The 25518-nt window shown below is 35.8% G+C and overlaps 1 protein-coding gene across 11 annotated transcripts in view; it reads right to left on the bottom strand.

Moving 5' to 3' along the window:
* The window catches only part of LOC145664473 (testis-expressed protein 2), a 472752-nt gene that overhangs the window by 107203 nt on the left and 340031 nt on the right, over positions 1–25518 (bottom strand). For all 11 annotated transcript variants that reach the window (XM_081731173.1, XM_081731175.1, XM_081731183.1 and 8 more), the window contains one exon: positions 6616–6837. In XM_081731173.1, coding sequence (XP_081587299.1) covers positions 6616–6837 — 222 coding nt within the window. The remainder of the gene's footprint in view (positions 1–6615; positions 6838–25518) is intronic.

Here is a 25518-nt window from a genome sequence, read left to right on the forward strand (position 1 = left end):
CAATATCTAATGGCTTGTACGTTGCTGGACCTTAATTTACAATCAATCAAAGGGGTGACACATACGTATGCCTTCTGGTAAAATATTGTTTATTACACTAATTTTATAAGAGCATATTTCCTCTCTTTTCTAATGACTAATAGATCTACCGATCAACTTCACATGTTCACATTTACTTTCACTTCTCAGATGAAATTACATGCAGGTTCAAATCAAATCATAATTATGCACACCTACATAAAAATAACAACAAAATGATAGTGTCCATTTAAACTTTAATAGGTTCACCGATCAACCTTATGTGTTAACTTTCACTTTTACCTCTCAGGTAAAACCACATGGTCTATATTTAAATCAAATCGTCATTATATACATCTACATACCCATGACAAAAAACGAATAACTCAATTGTGTTTTAGACACTGTTTCTGATTACTTAATTGAAACATCATATCCCAATAGAGAACTGGCATTAATCAACTTTCACAGTATCCATAATCTCACAAGAAAAATCTCAGATCTTGAAGAATATTATTACGTGTTCATAACTTTATTTATTTTCCAGTCTTAGCACCATCATCACACTGCACGTCCAGTTCTTGAACCAGTTTTTCATTTATAAACCTCACGTGACGTATTATTATTATTATTATTATTATTATTATTATTATTATTATTATTATTATTATTATTATTATTATTATTATTATTCCGATTAGTGTGTTATCTAGGAGGATAACGAAAAAGTATTTCAAGTAAAATTTGCGTATTTTCGGTCGCAGAATTCGAATTTACAATTAAAATAGGGGGTTTCCATTTAAAAGTTTCAAGCTGGCCCCTGGGAGCACTGGTTATTAAAAGAATTTTATAGGCTCCTGACATGGGTACATTCTTATGTAACTAGTGTAATTTCGAAAATATTTAGGTCACAGAGTTAGGTGACGTACGTACAATGATAGTTATTTTTAGCGATTATAGCGCCACCTAGGATAACGAAAAAGTACTTCAAGTAAAATTTGCGTATTTTCGGTCGCTGAATTCGAATTTGCAATACGAATAGGCGGTTTTCATTTAAAATTTTCAAGTTGGTCCCAGGTGCCCTATGATAGGACCCCTGGGGCACTTGCTGTTCACAGAATTGTATAGACACCTGACATGGGTACGTTTTTGCGTAACTAGATTTTTCACATTTTTGTCATTTCGGAAATATTTCAGGTCGCAAAGTTAGGGGACGTCGGTACGATGATTTTCCTTTTTTTGCAATTACAGCGCCATCTAGAAAGATAGCGTAAAAATACTTCCAGCAAAAGTTGCTTATTTTTGGTCGCAGAATTCGAATCTGCAATAAAAATAGGGGGTTTCTATTTAAAATTTTAAAGTTACCCTCCCCCCACGTTGGGGAGGGCAACTTCATTTTATGTTAGTTGAATAGATGTTTTTAAAATATTGGATACGAGTTTCGTGGTTTTTGAATCTCAAGTGTATTTCTCGATATATTCCACAGTCCCGACCTTTTTGTTACACACTGTATATATATATATATATATATATATATATATACATTTCACTGTTTCCGAGTTTTAGGGGTGGCAAAGGACTTTATGGACACCCTTCATAAAGTCCTTTGCCACCCCTAAAACTCGGAAACGGTTAAATATATGTCAAAACGAAAAAACATATATTTCATTATTTCAAAAGTAACACGTATTGAGTGAAACAAAATTGCCCCAGGGTCCCTCGGAGGGTCCCAGATGGAGTCCAACTCAAAATTTTCAAATGGCAAAAGGGGTCAAGTAGTATATCGTTTGAAAGCTATTTATACAAGAAAAACGATGGAATAAGTTTCGATATTCTATGGTTAACCTGTACAAAATGGCGACAGGTCAAAATGTTATTACAGTTTGCATTGAAAAGTCTTTGGCCACCCGTAGTAATCTGAAATGGCTCAACAGATATCAAAACTGAAAAACAAGTATTTCATCATTTCAAAAGTACCATGTATTGAGAGAAACAAAGTTAGTCCAGGGTCCCTCGGAGTGTCCCAGACGGGGTCCATCTCAAAATTTTTAAATGGCAAAAGGGGTCAAGTAGTATATCGTTTGAAAGCTATTTACAAAAGAAAGACGATGGAATAAGTTTCGATGCTCTATAGTAAACCTGTACAAAATGGCGGCAGGTCAAAATGTTAATACAGTTTGCATTGAAAAGTCTTTGGCCACCCCTAGAAATCTGAAATGGCTCAACAGATATCAAAACTGAAAAAACAAGTATTTCATCATTTCAAAAGTACCATGTGTTGAGAGAAATAAAATTGCCCCAGGGTCCCTCGGAGGGTTCCAGACGGGGTCCACCTCAAAAGTTTCAAATAGAAAGGGGGTTAAGTAGAATATCGTTTGAAAGCTATTTTCAAAAGAAAAACGATGGAATAAATTTCGATGTTCTATAGTAAACCTGTACAAAATCACGGCAGGTCAAAATCTTAATACAGTTTGCAGTGAAAAGTCTTTGGCCATCTCTAGAAATCTGAAATGGCTCAACAGATATCAAAACTGAAAAATATGTATTTCATCATTTCAAAAGTACCACCTATTGAGGGAAACAAAGTTGCCCCAGGGTGTCTTATAGGGTCCCAGACGGGGATCAACGCAAAAGTTGTAAATGGCCGTTTGAAAGCAATTGTTAAAAGAAGGAAGATGGAACAAGTCTTGTGAGTATACTAACCCTTTGTGAAATGGCGGGGACTGAAAATGTTAACACAGCCTTGTAAAGCAAATTGTAGTAATACTAATAATAGTACTAATACTTGTAATACGAATATTAGTAATAACGTCAGTAGTAGTAGGCACACTTCTACCTGAAATAGTATTGTCTCAATTAGTAATCCAGACATTTCATCCAGTTAATTAAGCATTTCAATAAATGTGACTGTTAACATATCTCCCAATTCACCCAATCTCTGTTCTTTCGGACACGGTTTGCATAGCCGTTCCGAACTCGTATTATGTTCATTTTTTTACCGATAACTTTCAAACAATATGGTACTTGACCCATTTCCTATTCGCAAATTTTAAATTGGGCCCCACCTGGGAAGCTGCAAGGATTCTGGAACACATATTTGTACATCGAAAAGCTGCACTTTACAAATGCGGAAACACTCCTTTCAGCGTTTTGACATCTTATGTTTTACCATTTCCGATCATTGGAAGTGACATGGACTTTTCGATGAAGGCTGTGTTAACATTTTAATCCCCCCGCCATTGCAAGGAGGGTTGGTATTGAAACATAAGACCTGTTTCGTCTTCCTTCTTTTAACAATAGCTTTCAAACGATACCTGGCCAACCTTGTCATTTAAAAATTTTGAGTTGGAACCCATCTGGGACTGTCGGAGGGACCCTGGAGCAATTTTGTTTCCCTCAGTACATGGCACTTTTGAAATGATGAAATACTTGTTTTTCAGTTTTGATATCTGTTGAGTCATTTGAGATTTCTAGGGGTGGCCAAAGACTTTTCAATGCAAACTGTATTAACATTTTGACCTGCCGCCATTTTGTACAGGTTTACTATAGAAAATCGAAACTTATTCCATCGTCTTTCTTTTGTAAATAGCTTTCAAACGATATACTACTTGACCCCTTTTGCCATTTGAAAACTTTGAGTTGAACCCCGTCTGGGACCCTCCGAGGGACCCTGGGGAAATTTTGTTTCACTCAATACGTGGTACATTTTGAAATGATGAAATACGTGTTTTTTCGTTTTGACATACTAAGCGTACGCGCCTTTGGCGCGGGAGACCCGGGTTCGATTCCCGGAGGGAGCTCATGTGGTTCTGATTCCACGTTAATCAGTAAGTCCACGTCTCATATAGCCTCGCTGCTGAAAAGGGACGTTAAACTCTAAATCAACTCAACTCGTTTTGACATATATTTCACCGTTTCCGAGTTTTAGGGGTGGCAAAGGACTTTATGTATACCCTGTATATATATATATATATATATATATATATATATATATATATATATATATACAGTATATACAGTATATCACATTCAGGAGGGGCAAGGAATTAGCTGCCTGCGCTCCAGAAATGACGCCCTTGCTTGCGCGAATTACTAAAGAATTAGCTTCTACGGTGAACATCTTTCCATATTGCTATCTGTTCAAGAGCAAAGATTAGATTGTGATGTATTGGGGTCTAGCGTCTCTTTCAACACCGCGGTTATATAACACCTAGACATAATGTTTAACATGGAATCCAAACCACATGAATTCCCGCCGGAATCAAATATGGATCTCCTACGCCGGAGTAACGTTAGAGACAAGAAGAGGAGGAGTTACGATTTTGTTTAACATATGTGCTCTCATGTACTTTATTAAATAGCTATGATATATATTTATTAATTTCCTGCATTCAAACATGAATGCTCTGTCAGTAAAATGTACATTCTTAATTTACAGAAAAATTTTTCCAGGATTCGAAGCGACGTTAAAAATAAATATTAACCCACAACATTATCCACTAGACCAATAACGCATGGTTATTAGCTTTTTCCATTTGTCCCTGCTACTTTCCGTTGACGGTGTACTTTAAACAAGTTTTAATTTCGTATCACGTAGTAATCGTTTTTTTTTTTTTTGGGGGGGGGGTCATATTTTATGATTGTTTCTACATGCCTTCTGAATATTTACCTGGAGGCAACGTCAAGATAGTCTAATTCTCTTATAGAGAATACGCACATTGCTCTGTAACAAAATTGAAAAAAAAAAAAAATAGATTTATCTTATATTAAGGAGATCCGAGGCACGTAAGGACCTAGGTTCAACTTTTTGCACTTATTTTCTGGAAGGTAGTGCCCCTTTTTGTGGCCAAAGTTTACCATGTAGGTGATGAAATCCGGAAAACCATAAATTATTTCGATATCGTATCATTATATTTGTTTCGAAACAAGTGCGCAAGATAACCACTAGGCCACCCTCAACCTATTTACAGAGAGATTCAGTTACGTCTGCAATTAAAGATCTACATGGAATGATTAAATTAAGTATTTTGCAACCGTGAAATTGTTCATCTTGTGCTCTCGTCTCGCTACAATAAAAAGCCATCATTTCTACTCTGCGCTGTATGTGCCAATGGGTTGAATCACGATTCTCCATGTCCACATTCTGACAGCGAACGAATCTGACAAGACCATGAGTATTTTATGATATTCTAAAAGCTCTAGAATAGGTAGCATTTCAGGTTTTGCTATGGGGAACAAAATTCCACTGACATATGAATTTCATGTTTTTTATTGGCACAGTAATATAGTACAATTCATTAACATGTATGTATCTCAAAACTCAGGAGAGCTACTGACTCCATACCATAACCAAATGATGCCCTAGGCAGGGGTAATTGGATATAAAATTATTGAAATCTACATAGTCTGGGACAATGACGTTACAGTGTATGATCAGAGAACTAAAACGGGCAGATTATTCAGTAATCATACAAATGCATTCCTTAAGTTGACGATAAAAGCTTTTATTTGGCACACTAATTATTTCACGGACGAAGTAAAACAGCATTTTCTTGATACCGTTTTGCAAATCAAAAGAATGAAATATTTCGATTTTTTGTCCCGCGTTTATGCCGTGTATGCTAAAGGAGACGGTGATGACGATAATGAATGAAATGGTGGAATGAAAAAAGTAGGAGAAACATGAGAATCTCGAGAAAACTCAATCCACGCTTTTTTCTAGCACGAAACCCACTTGGCGAGAACAGGGATCGAATCAGGGACCCTACACTAAAAATAAAAGCTTTACCACTGAGACACCGCGGCCAGCTATATTGTTTTAAATCAGGAACAAATTTCGTTGTATCCATATCATATGTGCGTTACTCATGTAGTGTTTTATAAAAGAAAACATATAGATCTTCAATAAATTATGTTTGTTTTCGTGAATGTGTATGTCTGTGCCAGTCCTATACATTATTTACGCTTGTCGAAACTGTTTCTAAGTGATTTGCTAGTGTCCAAATAATTGTGAAGTCTGATATATATGTTAGAGAGATGATCTCCGTGGGTTCTCTATACATCTATACCGCCTCAGAACATATCGAGTGCACAAACAAACAATTTTCTCAATATTCCCACTTGCTGACTGGTGTCTACATACGAAGGAAACTCAGGACCTCTAGCCTGTAGCAGACGGTGGTTGGTGGAACGTGGACAAAACATATACAGGGACCAACATCTCCAATACAGTCAGAATTTAATAGCACAAAACCAGATGTTTTATGTACTCTGTGGTAGATGATAAAATCTTGCTGCTACTGCAATCAATTTAATCTGTTAAAATTTAATGCCGCCCAGAAAAAGAATCACCACTAATCAATCAAATATGTTATGTCAAGTTTTGAATTCGAAAGTTTGTGCTTCTACTAGCATGTGAGACAAAATCAGTTACTTGTACAAACGATATACAGTGTAAAATGTTCAGCAGAAGGAACGAGAATTAAAAGGTACGTAAATCGTGCAATTTTAAGATAACTGTATACTTCTGTAGTAGAGATCATCCTTTTATAGTACAACATTTATTACAATAGTTAATATTATAGTAATTGCCGCTACCTTAATCGCTGCGAGCTTCTTTTGAATCTTTTCCTGTATTTTATCCACGTAGTATTTATCTCGTAAAATATCCAGAAGAATTCTTCCTAAAAGGGCGTTCACCCACATCGTGTCCGGCGATGTTACAACTTTCAATTCATCTTCCATGGATTTTTCTTCGTCCTTCTCAAGCTCTTTCTCGCTCTCCTTCTTTCCAGATTTTGATGAGTATTTTCCTCCAGCCTTCAAAGCAAACAAACAAGTAAGTGCTATTTTGCATTGTGAAAGATACACATGAAACAATAATAACATAATGAATTCATGATGTATTTACAATTAATGAATATATAAATACTTCTGCAAGCATTTAATGTAGAACCGATCGTCTCATAAATTCACAGAAACTTCTTAAATAAAAGCAAAGCAAAAAACTAATACAATCATAGATTATTTATATTAGTCGGGAGGCAGAATCTGGAAAAGTCTCCAAAATAAGAAGTTGGATCAACCCGAGAGAGTAAAAGCAACCGGTGGTCCTAAATCATCAAGTCCACTATCCTGATAATTTCTACACCGCCGGTCGCTTGATGCGAGTGGAAGGTCCCCCCGTACACCCCCTCCCCCCTCTACTGAAGCTAAAAAATGAGCGTTTCAAATATCAGATCTCCGAAACTAATCAAGATATTAATGAATTTCTTTTTCCGGTTTTCTCTCTAAGGTGTGCTTTACGATTTTAGTTATTCATGCTTTGGATAGACCCAACAGGTTTGCGGAAAATTTAACTTAAACATTAAAAACTGACGTCCTTAATATTTTCTTTTTTTCTCTATATCTCCCCAACGAGTTGAGATATGGATAAAACATCCCTAATTAAATTTGTAGAGCATTAAACTATCTTTCCAACGGTACCAATATTGTTAGGTTTACTTCCAAACGTAGCCGTACAGCGAGGTAAGTTTTAAAAAAAAGTGCACTTTGATTCAAATGCTGATGCTCCGAATGCCACCACTAAATTTCAGCTCACGCCACTCAATAAAGGTTTTGTTTCCCAAGATAAAAGCTGATTTCTTTCCCAATATTTGAAGAACAGTTCTCACCCTTCTCCCTTAGGCTCTCCTGCACTGTCATGATCATTTCTAGATCTCCGGTCCCTTGATACGACCGTGCGTTAAGGATATCAAAATTTTGAGATAAGTAGATTGTTAAATTTCATAGTGTTATAGTGTTTTATAGTGTTAAAATTCATTTACAGTTGATATTCAGGTTGATTCAAATTTTTCAACTCTATTTGTATGCAGTATTTCTACCGATCGTTGAAAATAATTCCTTATTTCTTTTACAAAAATGTTTATCTTAACATAATGAAAAGCAGAAGATATTAACAAGGTAAGAACATATGTAAAGATGTCTTAAGTCAGGGCAAATACCATTTACAGGTGACATATTGGGTGATTAATAATATCGTTGTACACCTGAAGAGTATTTCTAAAATGAATAATGGTCTGTATATTCTCAACGGTCACTTTAAAAATTCTTTTTGGAGAAACCTCAATAACTCTATTTGTATGTAATTTATGAGAATATTACTTCGAACTTCATTAAATACTTACTAATTACGGGAAACAAGCAAAACTATTATATTATTCTACATTATCATAGTAAGACTATTCATGGCTTTGGATTAATTGTTTTAACAAAAGAGACACTGACCAAAGCTTAAAACTTTACTTTATTTTAAATTATAATTTGTAACTGTTTCGGATATCTAGCATATCCTTCTTCAGACACGATCGAAATTAATGAAAATACAGACATATATATAAATGTTGTTATAACAGAGTTTAAATTCTTTAACCGTCATATATATATTCATTGTTATAAAAAAATTTTAAATTCTTTTAACAGTCATATATAGAGTCATTGTTGTACTTTTTTATTTTTATTTATTTATTTATTTTTCTTATTTACCGAGGCCTTCAGCCCATCCTATAAGTCTTCGTGTTCACTTTCCAATTAATCACTTCCTTTATTTTTGGTTCTTATAAGGGCCTTTTATTTTTATTTTTATTTTTTTATTTTTATTTATTTATTTATTTATTTTCTCTATGTTATTCAAACTTCCTTGCCATGATTCATTAATTGGTAAGCCCCCTGTCCAGTTCATCAGTTTATCTCTTCCTACCTTCTTTATCCAATCCGCTTCTTTTCACTTCCTTATTATCATTCTTTTCTCCATCTCCAATACTTCCGTCTTATCCCATTAATTGCGTGATTCGTCTCCTTAACATGTTTGTATATGGCATTGGTATCTTTTTTCTTCCTAACATCATCTTCATGTTGTTTTATCCTTTCTTTCATTTTCTTTCCTGTCTCTCCTATATATGACATATCGCAGTCCTCACACCATACCCTGTAAATGACCCCTTCTTCCTCTTCATTAATCTTTTTAGTTCCTTTTCTATTCTTCTTCTTTATTGATCTTAATAAAGTTTCTCCACTCTTTCTATAAGTTCTGACCCCTCCTTTCTTCAATAAATTCTTCAGTTTCTCCGTTTCTTCTCCCATACTTTCTATGCCATGCCATTTTCCACTCTCATCCTCTTCATTCTTCTTTCTCCCTCTCTTCCTCTTCCTGCGTTCTTCTTCCTTCTCTAACTCTTTCTTGCTGTAACCGTTCTTCTCTAACTGTCTGTAGAATTTCTGTATGCTCTCCTTCCTTCCTTCCTCTTCGTCCTCCATCATTTCTATTCTTCTTATCATATTTGTTATGAAATTTCTCTTTGTACTCCTATCCACGTCGCTCCTCTCATGGCAGTACACTCCCGCTGAGCACTCTTTCTGGTACCACCTCGTAACCAGGCCTTCTCCTTGTTTTATTATGGTCATGTCTAAAAAGTTTATTCTTCCATTTTCTTCCAACTCCATTTCCAAGCTTATGCCTTTTTCTTTATCTTCCACACTATCTTTGAAGTTCTCTAATTGTCTCCTAGTCCCTTTCCACAAGCCTAGACAGTCATCCACATACCTACAAAATATGATCAAGTTCTTACACCCTTCTTCTTTCACCTTTTTCTTCCATTTGTTCATAATTATTTCTGCCAGTACTGGGCTCAGCCTCGAACCTATACTGATTCCTTTTCTTATTTTTACCACTTTCTCACCGATTATACAATAACTGTTTTCCCATATTAACTTCAGAGCCTTAACTACTTTCTCTTTTGTCCATCCTTTTATACTTTTACTACCCATTTCTTCCTCTATGACACTTATTATTGCTTCTCTACTAAGGCTCGGGAACTGTTAAATACATTATCATATCAAATCTGCGCAAAATTACCTATTTCTTTAGTCTTTTGAATCCCCATCAGATGAATCATTTTCTGGTACAGAAGTGTTCATAAGTAAGTTATAACACTTGTTACCATTACAGCTACAAGTTTTCATGCACTCTACTGAAGCCTGCACACACTTGCAATTTTTTGTGTCTGACGTATGTGTACATGTACAACACTTTAACTCTGGCAACTTTTAGCCACAGACTCCTGAGTGGTCCATTTGGGCACCAAATTTTCCATTCGTAGTTTGCCAACCAAAATGTTCGAGTGAAAGGAAGTGAATATTCGAGTCACTTTCGTGCCGCCAAATGTGTGATGGAAGGTGTGCTCGCTTGATGTGGAGCATTATATCACACATCATTGCTGAAAGATAGTCTGCTTTTTATGTGACCGCCCAAATGAGCGCAGACAGCACTGATTGAATCGGTGTAGAAATTCACCACAAATTCTTCTACACGTGCTATCGTCTCATCATCCATATTACCAGATCCTAAATTACTTAGCAAGTATGATTTTTTACAATATACATTCCATGCTTTCTGTTTAGCAATGACTGCGAACTGACTGGTGGTGACTTACTTCACGTGGAGTCATCACAGGGAGAAGACCTACCATTTCTGAAACATAATCATGAATAGGTTGATACGAGGATAATACTTCACGCATACCACGCTTTCAGCTGTGGTTATAAGCAGCTGCTCATTGACTCCAAACACACCGATGTTCTTGTTCTCCTTATACATTTTTAAAACAATTAAGGCAGAATGATATGGATGTCTATTAGAACAGCAATAAAATTAAAATTTATTCCAATGCACACAATTATGAATGGGCTGAACGATGAAATATGCCATGTACTTACTGGAAGCAATACCACCAGTCAGTTCGCAGGAATTGGGAAAAACGAAAGCATGCACTGTATATTGTAAAAAATCATACTTGCTAAGTAACATAGGATCTGGTAATACACAATAACACACTGAGCAAGGCTATGTGATAAAATGTAAAAAACAGTATCACGTAACAGTTGCAACACAATAACTGTGTCTTCATCAGACTTTCACTCCTTCTGGCTGCTTGGGAGTTGGTCATCACTTATATAGTCTCCCGAGATCAACTTTTAATTAGGTTCCGCCCCTTCATCAAAAAGTAATACTTGTGTGGCTTTCACTTTCACTTTTCAGCTGCACACGTGTCCAATTAAAAGTTTACTTTTTTCGTTAGATACATTCTGTCCTCTAATTATCCTTATTTTCCTTATTATTTTTTCCCTTTTCTTTCTTCCTTTTCATTTCTTCTTTAAGCAGAATCTTCTCCCACTCTTTATTTATCGAGAATCCTGCATTCCACTTCATCACCTTGTCTCCTTCTTTTATAATCTCCCTAGCTTCCTTCCATTTTCTCACCAAAGTTCTGTTCTCTACTTCTATGACCTCTGCTCCTTCCCACCCTATCCCTCCTCCTGTGGGATGTCTCTTTGTGACGTTTGTATATCGCATTGTTGTCCCTTTTCAATCTTACATCATCCTGGTGCTGTTTATCATCACCAGACTGATGAAGACACAGTTATTGTGTTGAAACTGTTACGTGATACTGTTTTTTACATTTTATCACATAGCCTTGCTCAGTGTGTTATTGTGTATTAGTACAAAATGGAAACAAGGCCTGATAGAATAGTTATAGGACATTTTCCGGAACTGAGGAGGAAAATTGACAAGTGGAAGGATGGTAAGAGGAAGGAGATCAAAAAAGAAGAACAACTTAAATTTCTTAGGATCTGCTTGCAAGAAGAAGTAACGCCCAAAGGGTTGAGAGTCTATAAGAAAGGGGTAGATTGCAGGACCACTAGATGGAGAAAGCTACTCAAGAAAATGGAGAATGAATTAATTTAGAACGAGATAAGAAGGAAGAAGAGAGAAATAAACGAGATAAAGGAAAGAAATAAGAGCAAAATACAAGAAATAGAAGAATGAGCATTTTTACAAGAGCATTCACAATGAAGGACATGAAAGTGTGGGAGGAAAATTTCAGAAGAAAAGATGAAGAGAGATTAAGAGAGAAAGGTAAAAGAATAGGATGGAAACAAGAAGAGACAATAGACGAGAAAAGAGTAGTAATGATAGGAGATATTGAGATTACTGAGGAAGAGAGGCAGTTTTTAAGTCTAGGATATAAATTCAGAGTAGCAAAAGATGAGGTAGATAAGGAAGAATCGGTTTATGGAGTAGAGGAAGCACTTCAGGAAATAAAAGATGAAGATGATAGGAACAAAATTCGGAGGAAACTAGTAAATATAGTGAATAACAAATCAAGAAGACAAAGAGGCAATCTGACTGATAAAGAGAAAATGGGAATGAAAAGGATAAGAACGAGAAAGGACATAGTAGTGGAACAGGCAGACAAAGGGGGAGCTAAAGTTGTGATGGATTAAGTATGGTATAAAGAAAAACTTGGAGATCTGAAAGACGAGACATATGAAGATGTGGCGGAAAAAGGACAAGAAGAAGATATAAAGAAAAAAATTATAGAGGACTACAAAAAGAAAGGGTTCAAGAGGTTAGTGAGAGAAGAAGGAAAGCTACCTAGGATGAAAGGATTTCCAAAAATCCACAAAGAAGTAGTGAAGTTGAGGCCGGTGCTTAACTGCAGGAATAATATGTTAGAACTGTTGGAGAAAAAGCTTAAGAGGATAGCCGAGGCAGTGAGAGAAGGACAAGAAAGTAGGAGAGTAGAGAATACGCAAGAGGTTAAGATGATGATAGATAAATTAGGAAGAAGAAAAGAGAGCATAGTGCTATTTAGTCTGGATGTCAAGAGTATGTTCCCGAGCCTTAAGAGAAAAGAAATATTGAGAATAATAGAAGAGGAAATGGGTGAAAAGAGAATAGAAAATTGAGACTGTAAGAAGGTAAGAAAAGGATTAGAGGCATTGTGGGAGAATGGATACTGCATAATCAGAGACAGGATTGTTAAAATGAAGGAAGGACTTAATATAGGATCTTGTTTGAGTCCAGTACTATCAGATAGAGTAATGAATCGATGGGAGAAGGAGACGATAGAAAGAGGAGGAGAAAAATTGCTTCTTTTTTGCCGTTATGTGGACGACTGTTTAGGAATATGGAAGGGAACGAAAAGGCAGCTGGAGAAATTCATAAGGGACGTGGAAGATGAAAAGAAAGGGATTAGACTAGAAAATGAAATAGAAGTAGACATGGAGATTAACTATTTAGATATGAAAATTAAGAAGTCGAAGAAGGAGAGTTTATTACATCCTGGTATCAAAAAGAGTGTGCAGCGGGAGTGTATTGCCACAAACGAAGTGATGTGGATGAGGGGACAAAGAAGAATTTCATAAAAAGCATGGAAGAAAGAATAGGAGACCTCAACATAAATGAAGAACAGAGAAAAACCGATTTAAAGAAGTTCTGGACACAGCTAAGGAGAAATGGATACAACGAAGAGGATAAGATCACAAGAGACATAGCGAGAGAGAGAAAGAAAGAGGAAGAAGACAAGAACAAAAAATTGTTTGGAATAGAAAGCCTAGGCAGGGGAACAGAGAAGATAAAGAGAATGCTTCGGAAAGCAGGAATTAGGACGTACAGGAAAGGAGGAAGCAGAATAATTGAATTAGTAAGAAGAACCAAGAGAAAAGTAGTAGCGGACAAAGATCAAAGGGGAGTAATATATAGACTAGGATGCACGGAGTGTAACAAAATTTACATAGGAGAAACAAAAAAGAAAATGCAAGAAAGGATTAAACAGCACCAGGATGATGTAAGATTGAAAAGGGACAACAATGCGATATACAAACATCACAAAGAGACAAACCACAGGATAGGGTGGGAAGGAGCAGAGGTCATAGAAGTAGAGAACAGAACTTTGGTGAGAAAATGGAAGGAAGCTAGGGAGATTATGAGGGCAGGAGACAAGGCGATGAATTGGAATGCAGGATTCTCGATAAATAAAGAGTGAGAAAAGATTCTGCTTAAAGAACAAATGAAAAGGAAGAAAGAAAGAGGAAAAATTAATAAGGAAAATAAGGATAATTAGAGGACAGAATGTATCCAACGAAAAAAGTAAACTTTTAATTGGACACGTGTGCAGCTGAAAAGTGAAAGTGAAAGCCACACAAGTGTTACTTTTTGATGAAGGGGCGGAGCCTAATTAAAAGTTGATCTCCAGAGACTATATAAGTGATGACCAACTCTCAAGCAGCCAGAAGGAGTGAAAGTCTGATGAAGACACAGTTATTGTGTTGAAACTGTTATGTGTACTGTTTTTTACATTTTATCACATAGCCTTCCTCAGTGTGTTATTGTGTATTAGTACAAAATGGAAACAAGGCCTGATAGAATAGTTAGAGGATCTGGTAATGTGGATGATGAGACGATAGCACGCGCACAAGAATTTGTGATGAATCTCTTCACCGACTCACAATAAATCTCGATGTCTATGCTGATTCGGTCGGTCACAGAAACTCAGATTAATTTCCACCAACGAAGGATGCTCTAATACCCAACATCAAGTGAGCACACCTTCCATCATACATTTGGCGGAAGGCCAGCAGCTCGAATATTCACTTCCTTCAACACGAACATTTTGGTTGGCAAACTACGAATGGAAAATTGGTGCCCAAATGGACCACTCAGGAGTCTATGGCTAAAAGTTGCCCAGAGTTAAAATATTGTATATGAAAACATATGTGGGACACAAAAAATTGCAAGTGTGTGCAAGCTTCAGTGGAGTGCATGAAAACCTGTAGCTGTAATGGCAACAAGTGTTGTAACTTCCGTATAAACACATCTGTACCAGAAAATGATTCATCTGATGAGGATTCAAAAGTCTAAAAAAAATATATAATTTTGAGCAGATTTGATATGATAATGTATAATATTATAGTAGTTTTGCTTGTTTCCCGTAATTAGTAAGTATTTAATGACGTTCGATGTAATATTCTCATAAATTACATACAAATAGTTGTTGAGGTTTCTGCAAAAACATTTTTTAAAGTGACCGTTGAGAATATACAGACCATTGTTCATTTTAGAAATACTCTTCAGGTGTACAACGATGTTATTAATCACCCTATATATCACCAGTAAATGGTATTTGCCCTCACTTATGACATCTTTACATATGTTCTTACCTTATTTATATTTTCTGCTTTTTCATTATATTAAGATAAACATTTTTGTTAAACAAATAAGGAATTATTTTCAACGACCGGTGGAAATACTGCACACAAATAGAGTTGAAAAATCTGAATTAACCTGAATATCAACTGTAAATGGATTTTATCTCAAAATTTTGTGATCCTTAACGCACGGTCGTATCAAGTGACCGGAGATCTAGAAATGATCATGACAGTGCAGGAGAGCCTAAGGGAGAAGGGTGAGAACTGTTCTTCAAATATTGGGAAAGAAATCAGCTTTTATCTTGGGAAACAAAACCTTTATTGAGTGACGTAAGCTGAAATTCAGTGTTGGCATTCAAAGCATCAGCATTCGAATCAAAGTGCACTTTTCTTCAAACTTACCTCGCTGTACGGCTACGTTTGGAAGTAAACCTAACAATATTGGTACCGTTGGAAAGATAATTTAATGTTCTACAAATTTAATTAGGGATGTTTTATCCATATCTCAACTCGTTGGGGAGATATAGAGAAAAAAAGAAAATATTAAGGACGTCAGTTTTTAATGTTTAAGTTAAATTTTCCGAAATCCCGTTGGGTCTATCCAAAGCATGAATAACTAAAATCGTAAAGCACACCTTAGAGAGAAAACCGGAAAAAGAAGTTCGTTAATATCTTGATTAGTTTCGGAGATCTGATATTTGAAACGCTCATTTTTTTGCTTCAGTAGAGGGGGGAGGGGGTGTACGGGGGGACCTTTCACTCGCATCAAGCGAACGGCAGTCTAGAAATGATCAGGATAGTGGACTTGATGATTTAGGACCACCGGTTGCTTTTACTCTCTCGGGTTGAACGAAACTTAATAACCACTTGTTCTGCCTCCCGACTATATGTAAATACTAGGTAATACAAATAAACGAATCCTATATACTGCAAGGAACAGCAAGTAAACAGTATGCAACAAATATCCCACTTAAATTCTGACTGAAATCTTTCGTAACCTTTCCGCAACTTCTTAAGAAGTATTACGATGCTTGGTAGATGACAAAGATTTCACAGTATCCACACACATTATTACGGGTAATAAACACACTTCCTTCTACGTTTCAAATGCTTCTGTTGTAATGTACGCTACTCCGAAAAAAAGGGAGAAGAAAAATGTGCATACATCTTAATTCGTATTTTTTTTCGGAACTATCACATTTTTCTTTTCGCCCTTGGTTAATCTTGGGTGATTTCTACGCGCAGAGGATTTCTACGTGCATTACGTGTACAAAAATGTTCCCAAAATGTAGTAAATAATAAAAATTTACACACAAAAATAAATAAATAAATAAATAAAATAACCTCGTCTGAGTTTATCCTGGAAACCACGCGTTCGAAGAATTTTTTCTTTATAACATGAGGTGAACAAAACAACTAAGTAAACGAGATAAGTTTTATTAAAGAATCTGGAACTAGGCTACAACACTGCATTTCATGGGTTAAGTCTAGTATCTATGTTGTATGCCAAACACATATATGCTTTTAAAATCAAGATTTCATACGCAAATGTACAAACAGAAGAAGAGAGTTCCGTTTTACAGTTGTGGAACTACGGTAGACTTCCAAACTGTGCGAATTCAATACTGAAACAGATCTGTAACTTCGGGCTGTAATAGAGGAATAGTGTGAGATGAAATATGTTAAGTAGTAAATTTCTACCATTTCAGGTCTCAGTAGTAAGATATAGGGGAAAACTGAGTCTTTTCTTAAGATGTTGAATCGATTTGAAATCAGCTTATTATCTATTATGGTGATTGTTCTTTGTAGTCAACGTAGAAACCGGAAACGGCTGATTCTACTACTTCCGGTTTCAATAGAGGGTAAATGGAGGAAATAAAATTTATACTTGAGATACTAGATTGATTTCAAAACATAGCTTCTCGTTATATCTTAGTTTGCCTCTATCAAGATCAATATTGAAACCAGAGGTACTAGTAAATTTCTGCTACTTATTGTGTTAGTGGAGTATTACAAGTGAAGACAATGTACTTTCTTAATACGCTGAATCGATTCCAAAAATTTGCTTTCTCGATTTCTCTACCATTTTTGTTTTTTTAACGCTAAAACATGGAAACCAGAAACTATTCATTTTTACCACTTCCGGTTTGCAAAGTGGGTTAACTAAAGACATGCAACCTATCCTTGGAACGCTGAGTCGATTGTGCAAAACGACTTCTCAATATATGTCACCCTTTTTGCTCGATGTAAAACAACATTGAAACCGGAAGCACTATTGGAAATTTATACTACTTCTGGTTCAGGCGGAATGTTACGAGTGATTATATTTTTGTAAGACCTGAATTCATTTCAAAAACCGTTTGTCATTATCCATTAGAGTTTTGTTTCATGTCTTTCGAAGTTAAAACCACTGGTAGATTTCTCTAGGACTCAATTTGTAGGACACTGAAACAATTCCGCGTCTCGGTATCTCTTACTGTTTCTGCTCTGTTTCTTACTGTTTCATGTCTTTCGAAGTTAAAACCACTGGTAGATTTCTCTAGGACTCAATTTGTAGGACACTGAAACAATTCCGCGTCTCGGTATCTCTTACTGTTTCTGCTTTGATACACATCAACAGATATAATATAAAACCAATACTGAAACCGCAAGTTCTAGTACATTTCAACACCTTCCGGTCTTTCTACAGGTTAGGGTAGTTATGGTATGTTTTCTTGACAAGGAATCAATAAATAAGTAAATGAAAATTAACTTTTTTGTTCTATGGCAATCAACATTAAAACTGGAAACTTGGTTTGAACAGAAGGATTTGGTTATTATTATTATTAAGAGTCAGCCCACCAAATTTCGTTCAGAGTCAGCCAGTAGTTACCGAGAAATAAAGTACCACATACAAGTCGAGCCACGTAAGGCCGAGCCGAGCTTGCCTCTGGCCAAGCTCGGCCATCAAATAAAGCGAGCTTAATTTCCCAGTCGATGGGCTGCTTATTCACAAAATTTCTTTTAGATCCAGCCGCTCTTTACCGAAAAATAGTACCATGTTCATAGCGAGCCAAGCCAAGCTTGCACCTGGCCAAGCTTGGCCAACAAATATAGTGATCTTTATTTCTTAGACAACTCGCTACCTGCCACCCAACTTTGGTCGAGGTGCGAAGAATAATTATCGAAAATTAAAGTATCGTATAAAAGGAAGCCGAGCTGAGCCCAGCAAAGTCAAGCCTGTGCCTGGCCGAGCTCGACTACCAAATATACCACGCCTTATTTCTTAGATAGGCTACTTGTTCATCGAATTCAGTTCAGATTCGGCCAGTAGCTGAGCCGAGTCGAAACTGTCCCTGGCCGGGACCAACCACCAAATATAACGATTTTTGTTCCTTAGAATACGCTTCGACTTGCTAACCAATTTTAACTCAGGTTCGGCCAATAGATACCGAGAAATAAAATTCTACACACAAGGCGAGCCAAACCTGGTTACCGAAAATAGTGATATTTATTCCTTGCACTATGGGCTACTTGTCCTTCAAATTTGGTTTTGATCCGGCCAATACCTGTCAAGAAACTGTAAAAAAAAAAAAAAAATCCGCACACACACACGCTCCTGGAGTTAAACCATGAGCTTCAGTATGCTTACGGCGTACAGTGGTACGAACTGTATATTTCGAACTCAAATTCGTTATAGAATTAGAATGAAATTAGTTTTTCATAATTATGTAATAATTATTGTAGTTATGCACGTGCCAAAGTAGCCCAGCTCCTTGTTTCAATAAATTCACTATTCTGCAACTTAATTTCGAATATTTTTTCCTACGTAAACAGTACGCAAAAAAATGCATATATGTTTAATTATATTAGGTACATACGGATATATTATAATTAGTAGTCTTTATTACATCTAATGCTCTGATAATAACTATAATGGATTGCGCCAGAGTTTCACGAAAAATACATAATATTTGTAGAGCTATAAACAATGGATAGATTAATTGAAATTTAATGGCAACGTCAGCATCTAGACCAGCGTTTCCCAACCTTTTTCAACTTGTGGCACACTACGAGTGTAATTTGAATTCTCGCGGCACACTCATAAATATTATTATTATTATTATTATTATTATTATTATTATTATTATTATTATTATTATTATTATTATTAATATTATTATTATTATTATTTGCAAATATAAAATATCATGGTATTTTTTTTTCTGTGATTACTGATCTCTTTCTTACAGACATGAAAGCTCAATCACTGGTTTTCCCCTATGCTAATTCATTATGATTATTTTTTATTCTACTTTTAAAATAGAAAACAATTGCAATGAAATATAGGACTCAGATTTTTAAAAATATGCTTTCTTTTTCGAAAACTGTATCCAACCTTTCACTAAGAACGAATATCACTAAACAACGAACGAACAAACAAATGTCTTGTACTTTTAACTTTGCTGTTTTAACCAAAACCGATGCATATTATTACAATCACACAGCTTACGATGGGTCGAAGTCAAAATACACCTGTTGAACAAAGTTTTGTTCTGTCATTCACGTGCGAATGAGTGTTCTACGAACGTTCAATTGACGCGTACCGTACAAGTGCTTCCATTTCTCGATGTTAGTATAACTCTCAATTGAAGCGTAACATAGCAGCTAACTGTGGAAATGTGTACGAGTAGAAATACTGTCTGCTACACAGTAATAGATGTAGAATAATATATTACAATTACAGAAATTTGTTCCATGGTAGAAATTCATAGTAATGTGAAATACAAAAAATATACATTTTTTCGTATGTCTTGCAATTTGGTTGCTATAGAATTAATAATTGTGTTTCGATTTCCTCGCGGCACACCAGCGGTCCATTCGCGGCACACCGGTTGGGAAGCGCTGATCTAGACTATTTGTCTCTGTCACGATCAACATCACGATCACGATAGAAAAAAAAAGACATATCGAAATATGACCAAAAAAAAAATGCTGTACAAGAGAAATAAAAAACTAAATGAAGAGAAAATAATAAATGTATGAGAATAACAAAAATACCAATACTAATAACAGTAACAATAAAGAACAATAACAATACTAAAACAGTAAAGATCAGATTAAGTGATTGACGCCAGCACCGAGGCCATTTTTCCCGTCACGATCAACACGAATAAATTTAAAAACGAATAAAAAATACAGGAAACACAAACCTGCTGAAGAAAAATAAATAAAAACCGAAAAGAAAATACAAAACAACAAATATATGAGAACAAGAAATACACATCAATATCAATAACTGAATGAGAACAACAAATACATAACAATAACAATAAACATACGAAAATAACAAATATACAATAATAACAACACATATATAAGAAAAACACATACGTAAAAATAAACAGAAAAAATATTAGTAAAAAATAACGCTTGAAGCGAATCTTTCCACGTGCGCCGAGTACTCTCCACTCAGTATACATCTGGTCTCTTCCATTATATCTGATTTTAAAGAAACTGAAGGTGTAGGCTTACGAACAGGTGTAGGTTTTGCTCTTTTCGGGGAAAGAACCGTATCATTGAGCCGGCGTATATGCTGCCTAAGTTTTAGGCCGGCCATAAAAGGTGGGCGGCGATGAGCTAGCATTCATCGAAGATCATCACTAATAGAAACAACTGGGATTTTTTGGATTTCGCCAGTCGATACAACTGGGGTCGGAATTTCTAGACTTTTGTGGGGGATAAGATCAGTTTGGGTGGAAACGTCAAATGTTTAGATTGCCACGGATTTACAAGAAGTAGCCGCAACAGCCACAAAGAGCACACAAAGCAAGGAAGAGATGTTTTCTTTTAAGCGACAATTCACATCAGCAGCAGAATCTTCTCAATAACTATTAGCTCTCGGATACGTTTCTCAGAAATAATGGATAAGAAAGAATGTTATCAAATTTATACATTGTCAACTGTAGACCATTAGCACAAAAATCACGAAATGTTTCATTGTCAACTTTACGAAATACAATCTGGAAAATATCTTCCTTTACCCTGAGTTAACAAGTGCGTGTGAGAATTTTCGGATGTTAATGTTTATTGATCTTCGGAAAAAGAGATTACTTACCTGTGACATGTAGCCAACTTATTTATTCTCGAGTACTTTCATTTATGAAGAGCTGTCTTCAGTACAATATGTTTCTGCTAATTGTGTATTGTGACAAATAAAACCGAATTTGGTTGTCACTGTGACATTTTCATGATACACTTAAGTAAAAGAAGAGACTCTTTGCAACAAGAAGAACGCATTGAGCAATATGTAACAAAAAATTCTATTAAATACAGATAGTTCAAAATTTAAACATAACAATATAATGTACTGAGAATGTGTTTTCTCCTTCAACACTATCAGCGCTGGAACAAGCGTCATAGTACCAAATATGTGGTTGTTCGTTATAGTGTAGTTACAGTACAGTAACATGCAGTGCAGTTACAGGAAGTTATGGACTTAACAATTTTCATCTGGAGAGACACGCATGTCTGTAATTTAAAAAAAAATAAAATAAATAAAAAATAAAAAAAAATAATAATAATAATAACAACAAACGTAGGAGATGGAAAATTAAATACTCTCAGAGAGAAAATATGTGCAGCGGAACTTTGTTATGCCACAATGTTGAATTTGAGGGCTTAATGTGACAAAGATGCAGCAAAATTGTTGTAAGAAATGACAACAACAACCATCACAAGAGATAAGACCATTTGAGACACTGCATCATTATCAGAAAGAAAGCCACAAAACCATCAAAGGAATAAGTTCTAGGAATTATTGTGTTTGCAAATTTAACGAAAGATTAGTACTTGACGAATAGAAACTTTCTATGAAACACAAAACATGACCTATATTGAGATAAGTATTCAGTTATGAAACTAAAAGAATCAACCTATCATGAAGAAAAAGTAATAGTGACAGTGAATGTAAAATGAAAATGCGTTTTATAATTATTATTAAACTATATAGCAACTAGAATTTTAGAACTTCTACTGCCTGACAACAAGCGACCATCTGGCAACGGAACATTTTACATTGTAAGTGGAGTTTGTTTTACAGTAGCTGTGGTCCTTCCAGATACTAAAGATACATAAGCTGAAAGTGGCAGTACTGACCAAAGTTTATTTAAGAATGAACACCCATAACACTAGTCAACAAGGTTTTTGCCACATGAAAGAAGAATGCTGATCTTTAAGGAACTTTGTCCGCTGAATTCGAATCTGCAATCCGTTTTTCTCTATCACGCACAGTTTTCCCGTGACAGAGGGATTTTCGGGAAATTTCCCTTTTTCTTCATTTTTGTACCTCTAGCTCGGGTACCCTTAGGCATATAACCATACAAATTATATTCTAAGTTAGCTTGATTTATACTTAGTAAACCCTGTAAGTTTCATCTGAGTCGCATTATTCTTCATTGAGAAATAAATATATTTCTATAAATATATGCTATGTGTACTGTCCATTTTACCATATACAATAGGTGCAGAAAAATCACATGTAACTTCCACGGGAATTACAATATAAGCAAGGTTTATACTTCATTGGATTTGTAATGAAACATACTTTACAATGATGTATACACCATGTCCGCCCTTTTTTATAAGAGGGAAATTGTAGAGGGATTTTTCGGGAAATTCCCTAAAGAAGTAGATTTTTTGTCTCATGTCACTGTTCATATAGTGATACAGAAACGGGAATTGCGCCAGATTAATCCTATTGAAAAACTGATCTTTAACTCCGAAAGTATACAACCAAATTCTTAGTTTCCACGCCTCTTAAACGTTATTCAAGATAGTAAACAAAAAATTAATATTGACCTATAAAAAGAAATATCAATAACTCACAATGGATCAAATGCACAACTGTTTTACAAAGTATGAAAATAAAACATTTGTACTTACAATTAATTCTTCCTTTTGTAGTGCCAATCACTTTCTCTAACTAAAAACCAGCAGTAGTCGCCCATCATATGAGGATCCCATTTACCTTGATAACGTTGCTCCATTTTTTGAATGTCCTGATGGAATCGTTCCCCTTGTTCGTCACTTACAGCTCCTAAATTCTCGGGGAAAAATTCCAAGTGGGAATGAAGAAAGTGAATTTTCAAGGACATTCTACATCCTAACCTTTGATAGCTATCCAAAAGCTCTTGACACAATTGACGGTAATTTTCTGCCTTATGATTTCCCAAAAATCCATACACCACTTTACTGAAAGCTCTCCAGACGGATAGTTCATCATTATTTAACTTTGTCTCAAAGATGTTGTCCTTTAATAGTTTCCGAATTTGGGGCCCGACGAATATCCCCTCTTTTACTTTCGCGTCACTAAGTTTTGGAAACTGACTTCTAAGGTACGCAAAACCTTCTCCATCCTTGTCCATGGCCTTAACAAAGTTTTTCATTAAGCCTAATTTTATATGTAAAGGCGGCAGCAGAATTTTTTCTGAATTAACAAAGGGAGAATACTTAACATTGTGTTTCCCTGGCATATATGTTTCTCTTGGGGACCATTCTTTTTGAATGTAGTGTGATTCAGTTGCCCTACTGTCCCACAAGCAAAGAAAACAACAGTATTTTGTAAATCCTCCCTGAAGCCCCAGTAATATAGCAATGACCTTTAAATCACCACAAATTTGCCAACAGTACTTGTTATAATGTATCACAGCTAACAACACAGACAAACTTTCATAAGTTTCCTTCATCTCTACGGAATATGCCATTGGAGTTGATGGTTTAGTGTTCCCATTGTGTAGCAAAACAGCCTTAAGGCTTGTTTTAGAGGAGTCGATAAACAACCTCCATTCTTCAGGGATGTGTTGGAAACCTAGTGCATCCATTAAATCATCTATATTTGTACAGCGGGGGACACTTTTAAATGGTACACCTTAGCCGTAAATCTCCATATGGCTGTACCATTTAGAAGTGTCCCCCGCTGTACATGCACAGAGGGAATTTTGCATTATATAGTAACCTGAAAATTGTTCATGTCGGTTTCTGAAAATTGAAATTCTGGTTGTAGGAGCCAGTAAATTCCATTCTTGAAGTCTCGATCCGAGCAACTCAGCTTACTCAGATTTAGATTCCTCACTAAGTCATTCAGTCTGGACTGGTTAATAAGAAGAGGTGTGTTTTTGGTTGGGCTATAGTTTGGATCAAAGGAAGTTGATGGTTCGGGCAACTCATCTACTTGCTCTTCTGCTGAAGAAGATTCTTCTGATTGTGCGTATGGATCAGGGATTGGGAGTTCAGGTCCATGTGGTATGGGTTTTAGAGCGGATGGAACATTTGGGTACTCAATATTAGATTTTGTTCGTTTAGAATGACCCCAAATTTTTGTTAGACAGAAATAACAGTCTTCAGCATGACTGGTTGGTTCTCGCCAGACAATTGGCACCGCAAAAGGCATAGCTCGAGTTTTATCGCCACTTTTCCACTTAATAAGAGTAGAATAGCATGTTTCACAGCACACATGGGGAGCCCACACTTTGTCTTGATCACCCACATGACACCTAAAATAGCTATAATAAGCTTGTTTTAACGTTTCTGTTAATGCACGGGCTGACTTTTCACAGTATATTTTCCACACACATAACAGAAAGTGTTCGGTTAGTTTATACACGCACGCCGCGATCTCTTCACAGCGGAGAAAGAAAACAAACACGCACACGCACTTACGACCATTTGTCACAGGTAAATCCAAATTAAAACTAAACCTACAATATGCATGCGTTATACAACACTTCCTTATCTATTTGCCATGGACCTGACAATTTATCAGTGGAGTCCGATTTTGCGCAGCTTTATTGCATCAGCTAAACACGTGTTGTTGTACAGCTGTATCAATGCAATCACATGCCCGGTGGTAGAAAACCACAGACTTCTTACTCCATGTCGTATACTCTCATTTTTCGTATTTGTGCCTGTATGGGTAAATGAAATTGTTTTTTTTTTTTTCGGTGCAAAGAACGCAACATCACGTCTTAAAATAAGTAGTACAAACAACATACATGCAGCTATATTTATTTCTCTAGAAATAATAATGCGATTGTTCTGAAACTTGCGAGGTTTCTTAAGTATAAATCAAGGTTTTATATGGTGTCATTTTTGTATTTATATTTCAAGAGCCAGTGGTACGAAAATTTGGAAAAAAGGTATATTTTGAGGGAATCTCTCAGCCCCCTCCCCTTGTCACGCAAAAAACTGTGGGTGATGAAGAAAAACGGATTGCACTTTCGAATTCAGCGACCAAAGTTCCTTTAGGATCAGATGTTTCCTTTCATGTGGCAAAAACCTTGTTTACTAGTGGGCTATTGATTTATTGAATTGATATAAATCTATATTCTGGCGCAATTCCCGCTTCTGTATCACTATATGAACAGTGACATGAGACAAAAAATCTACTTTTTTAGGGAATTTCCCGAAAAATCC

The sequence above is a fragment of the Thermobia domestica genome, chromosome 11, assembly GCF_964235325.1.
Source record: "Thermobia domestica chromosome 11, izTheDome1.hap1.1, whole genome shotgun sequence".
Classification (NCBI taxonomy): domain Eukaryota; kingdom Metazoa; phylum Arthropoda; class Insecta; order Zygentoma; family Lepismatidae; genus Thermobia; species Thermobia domestica.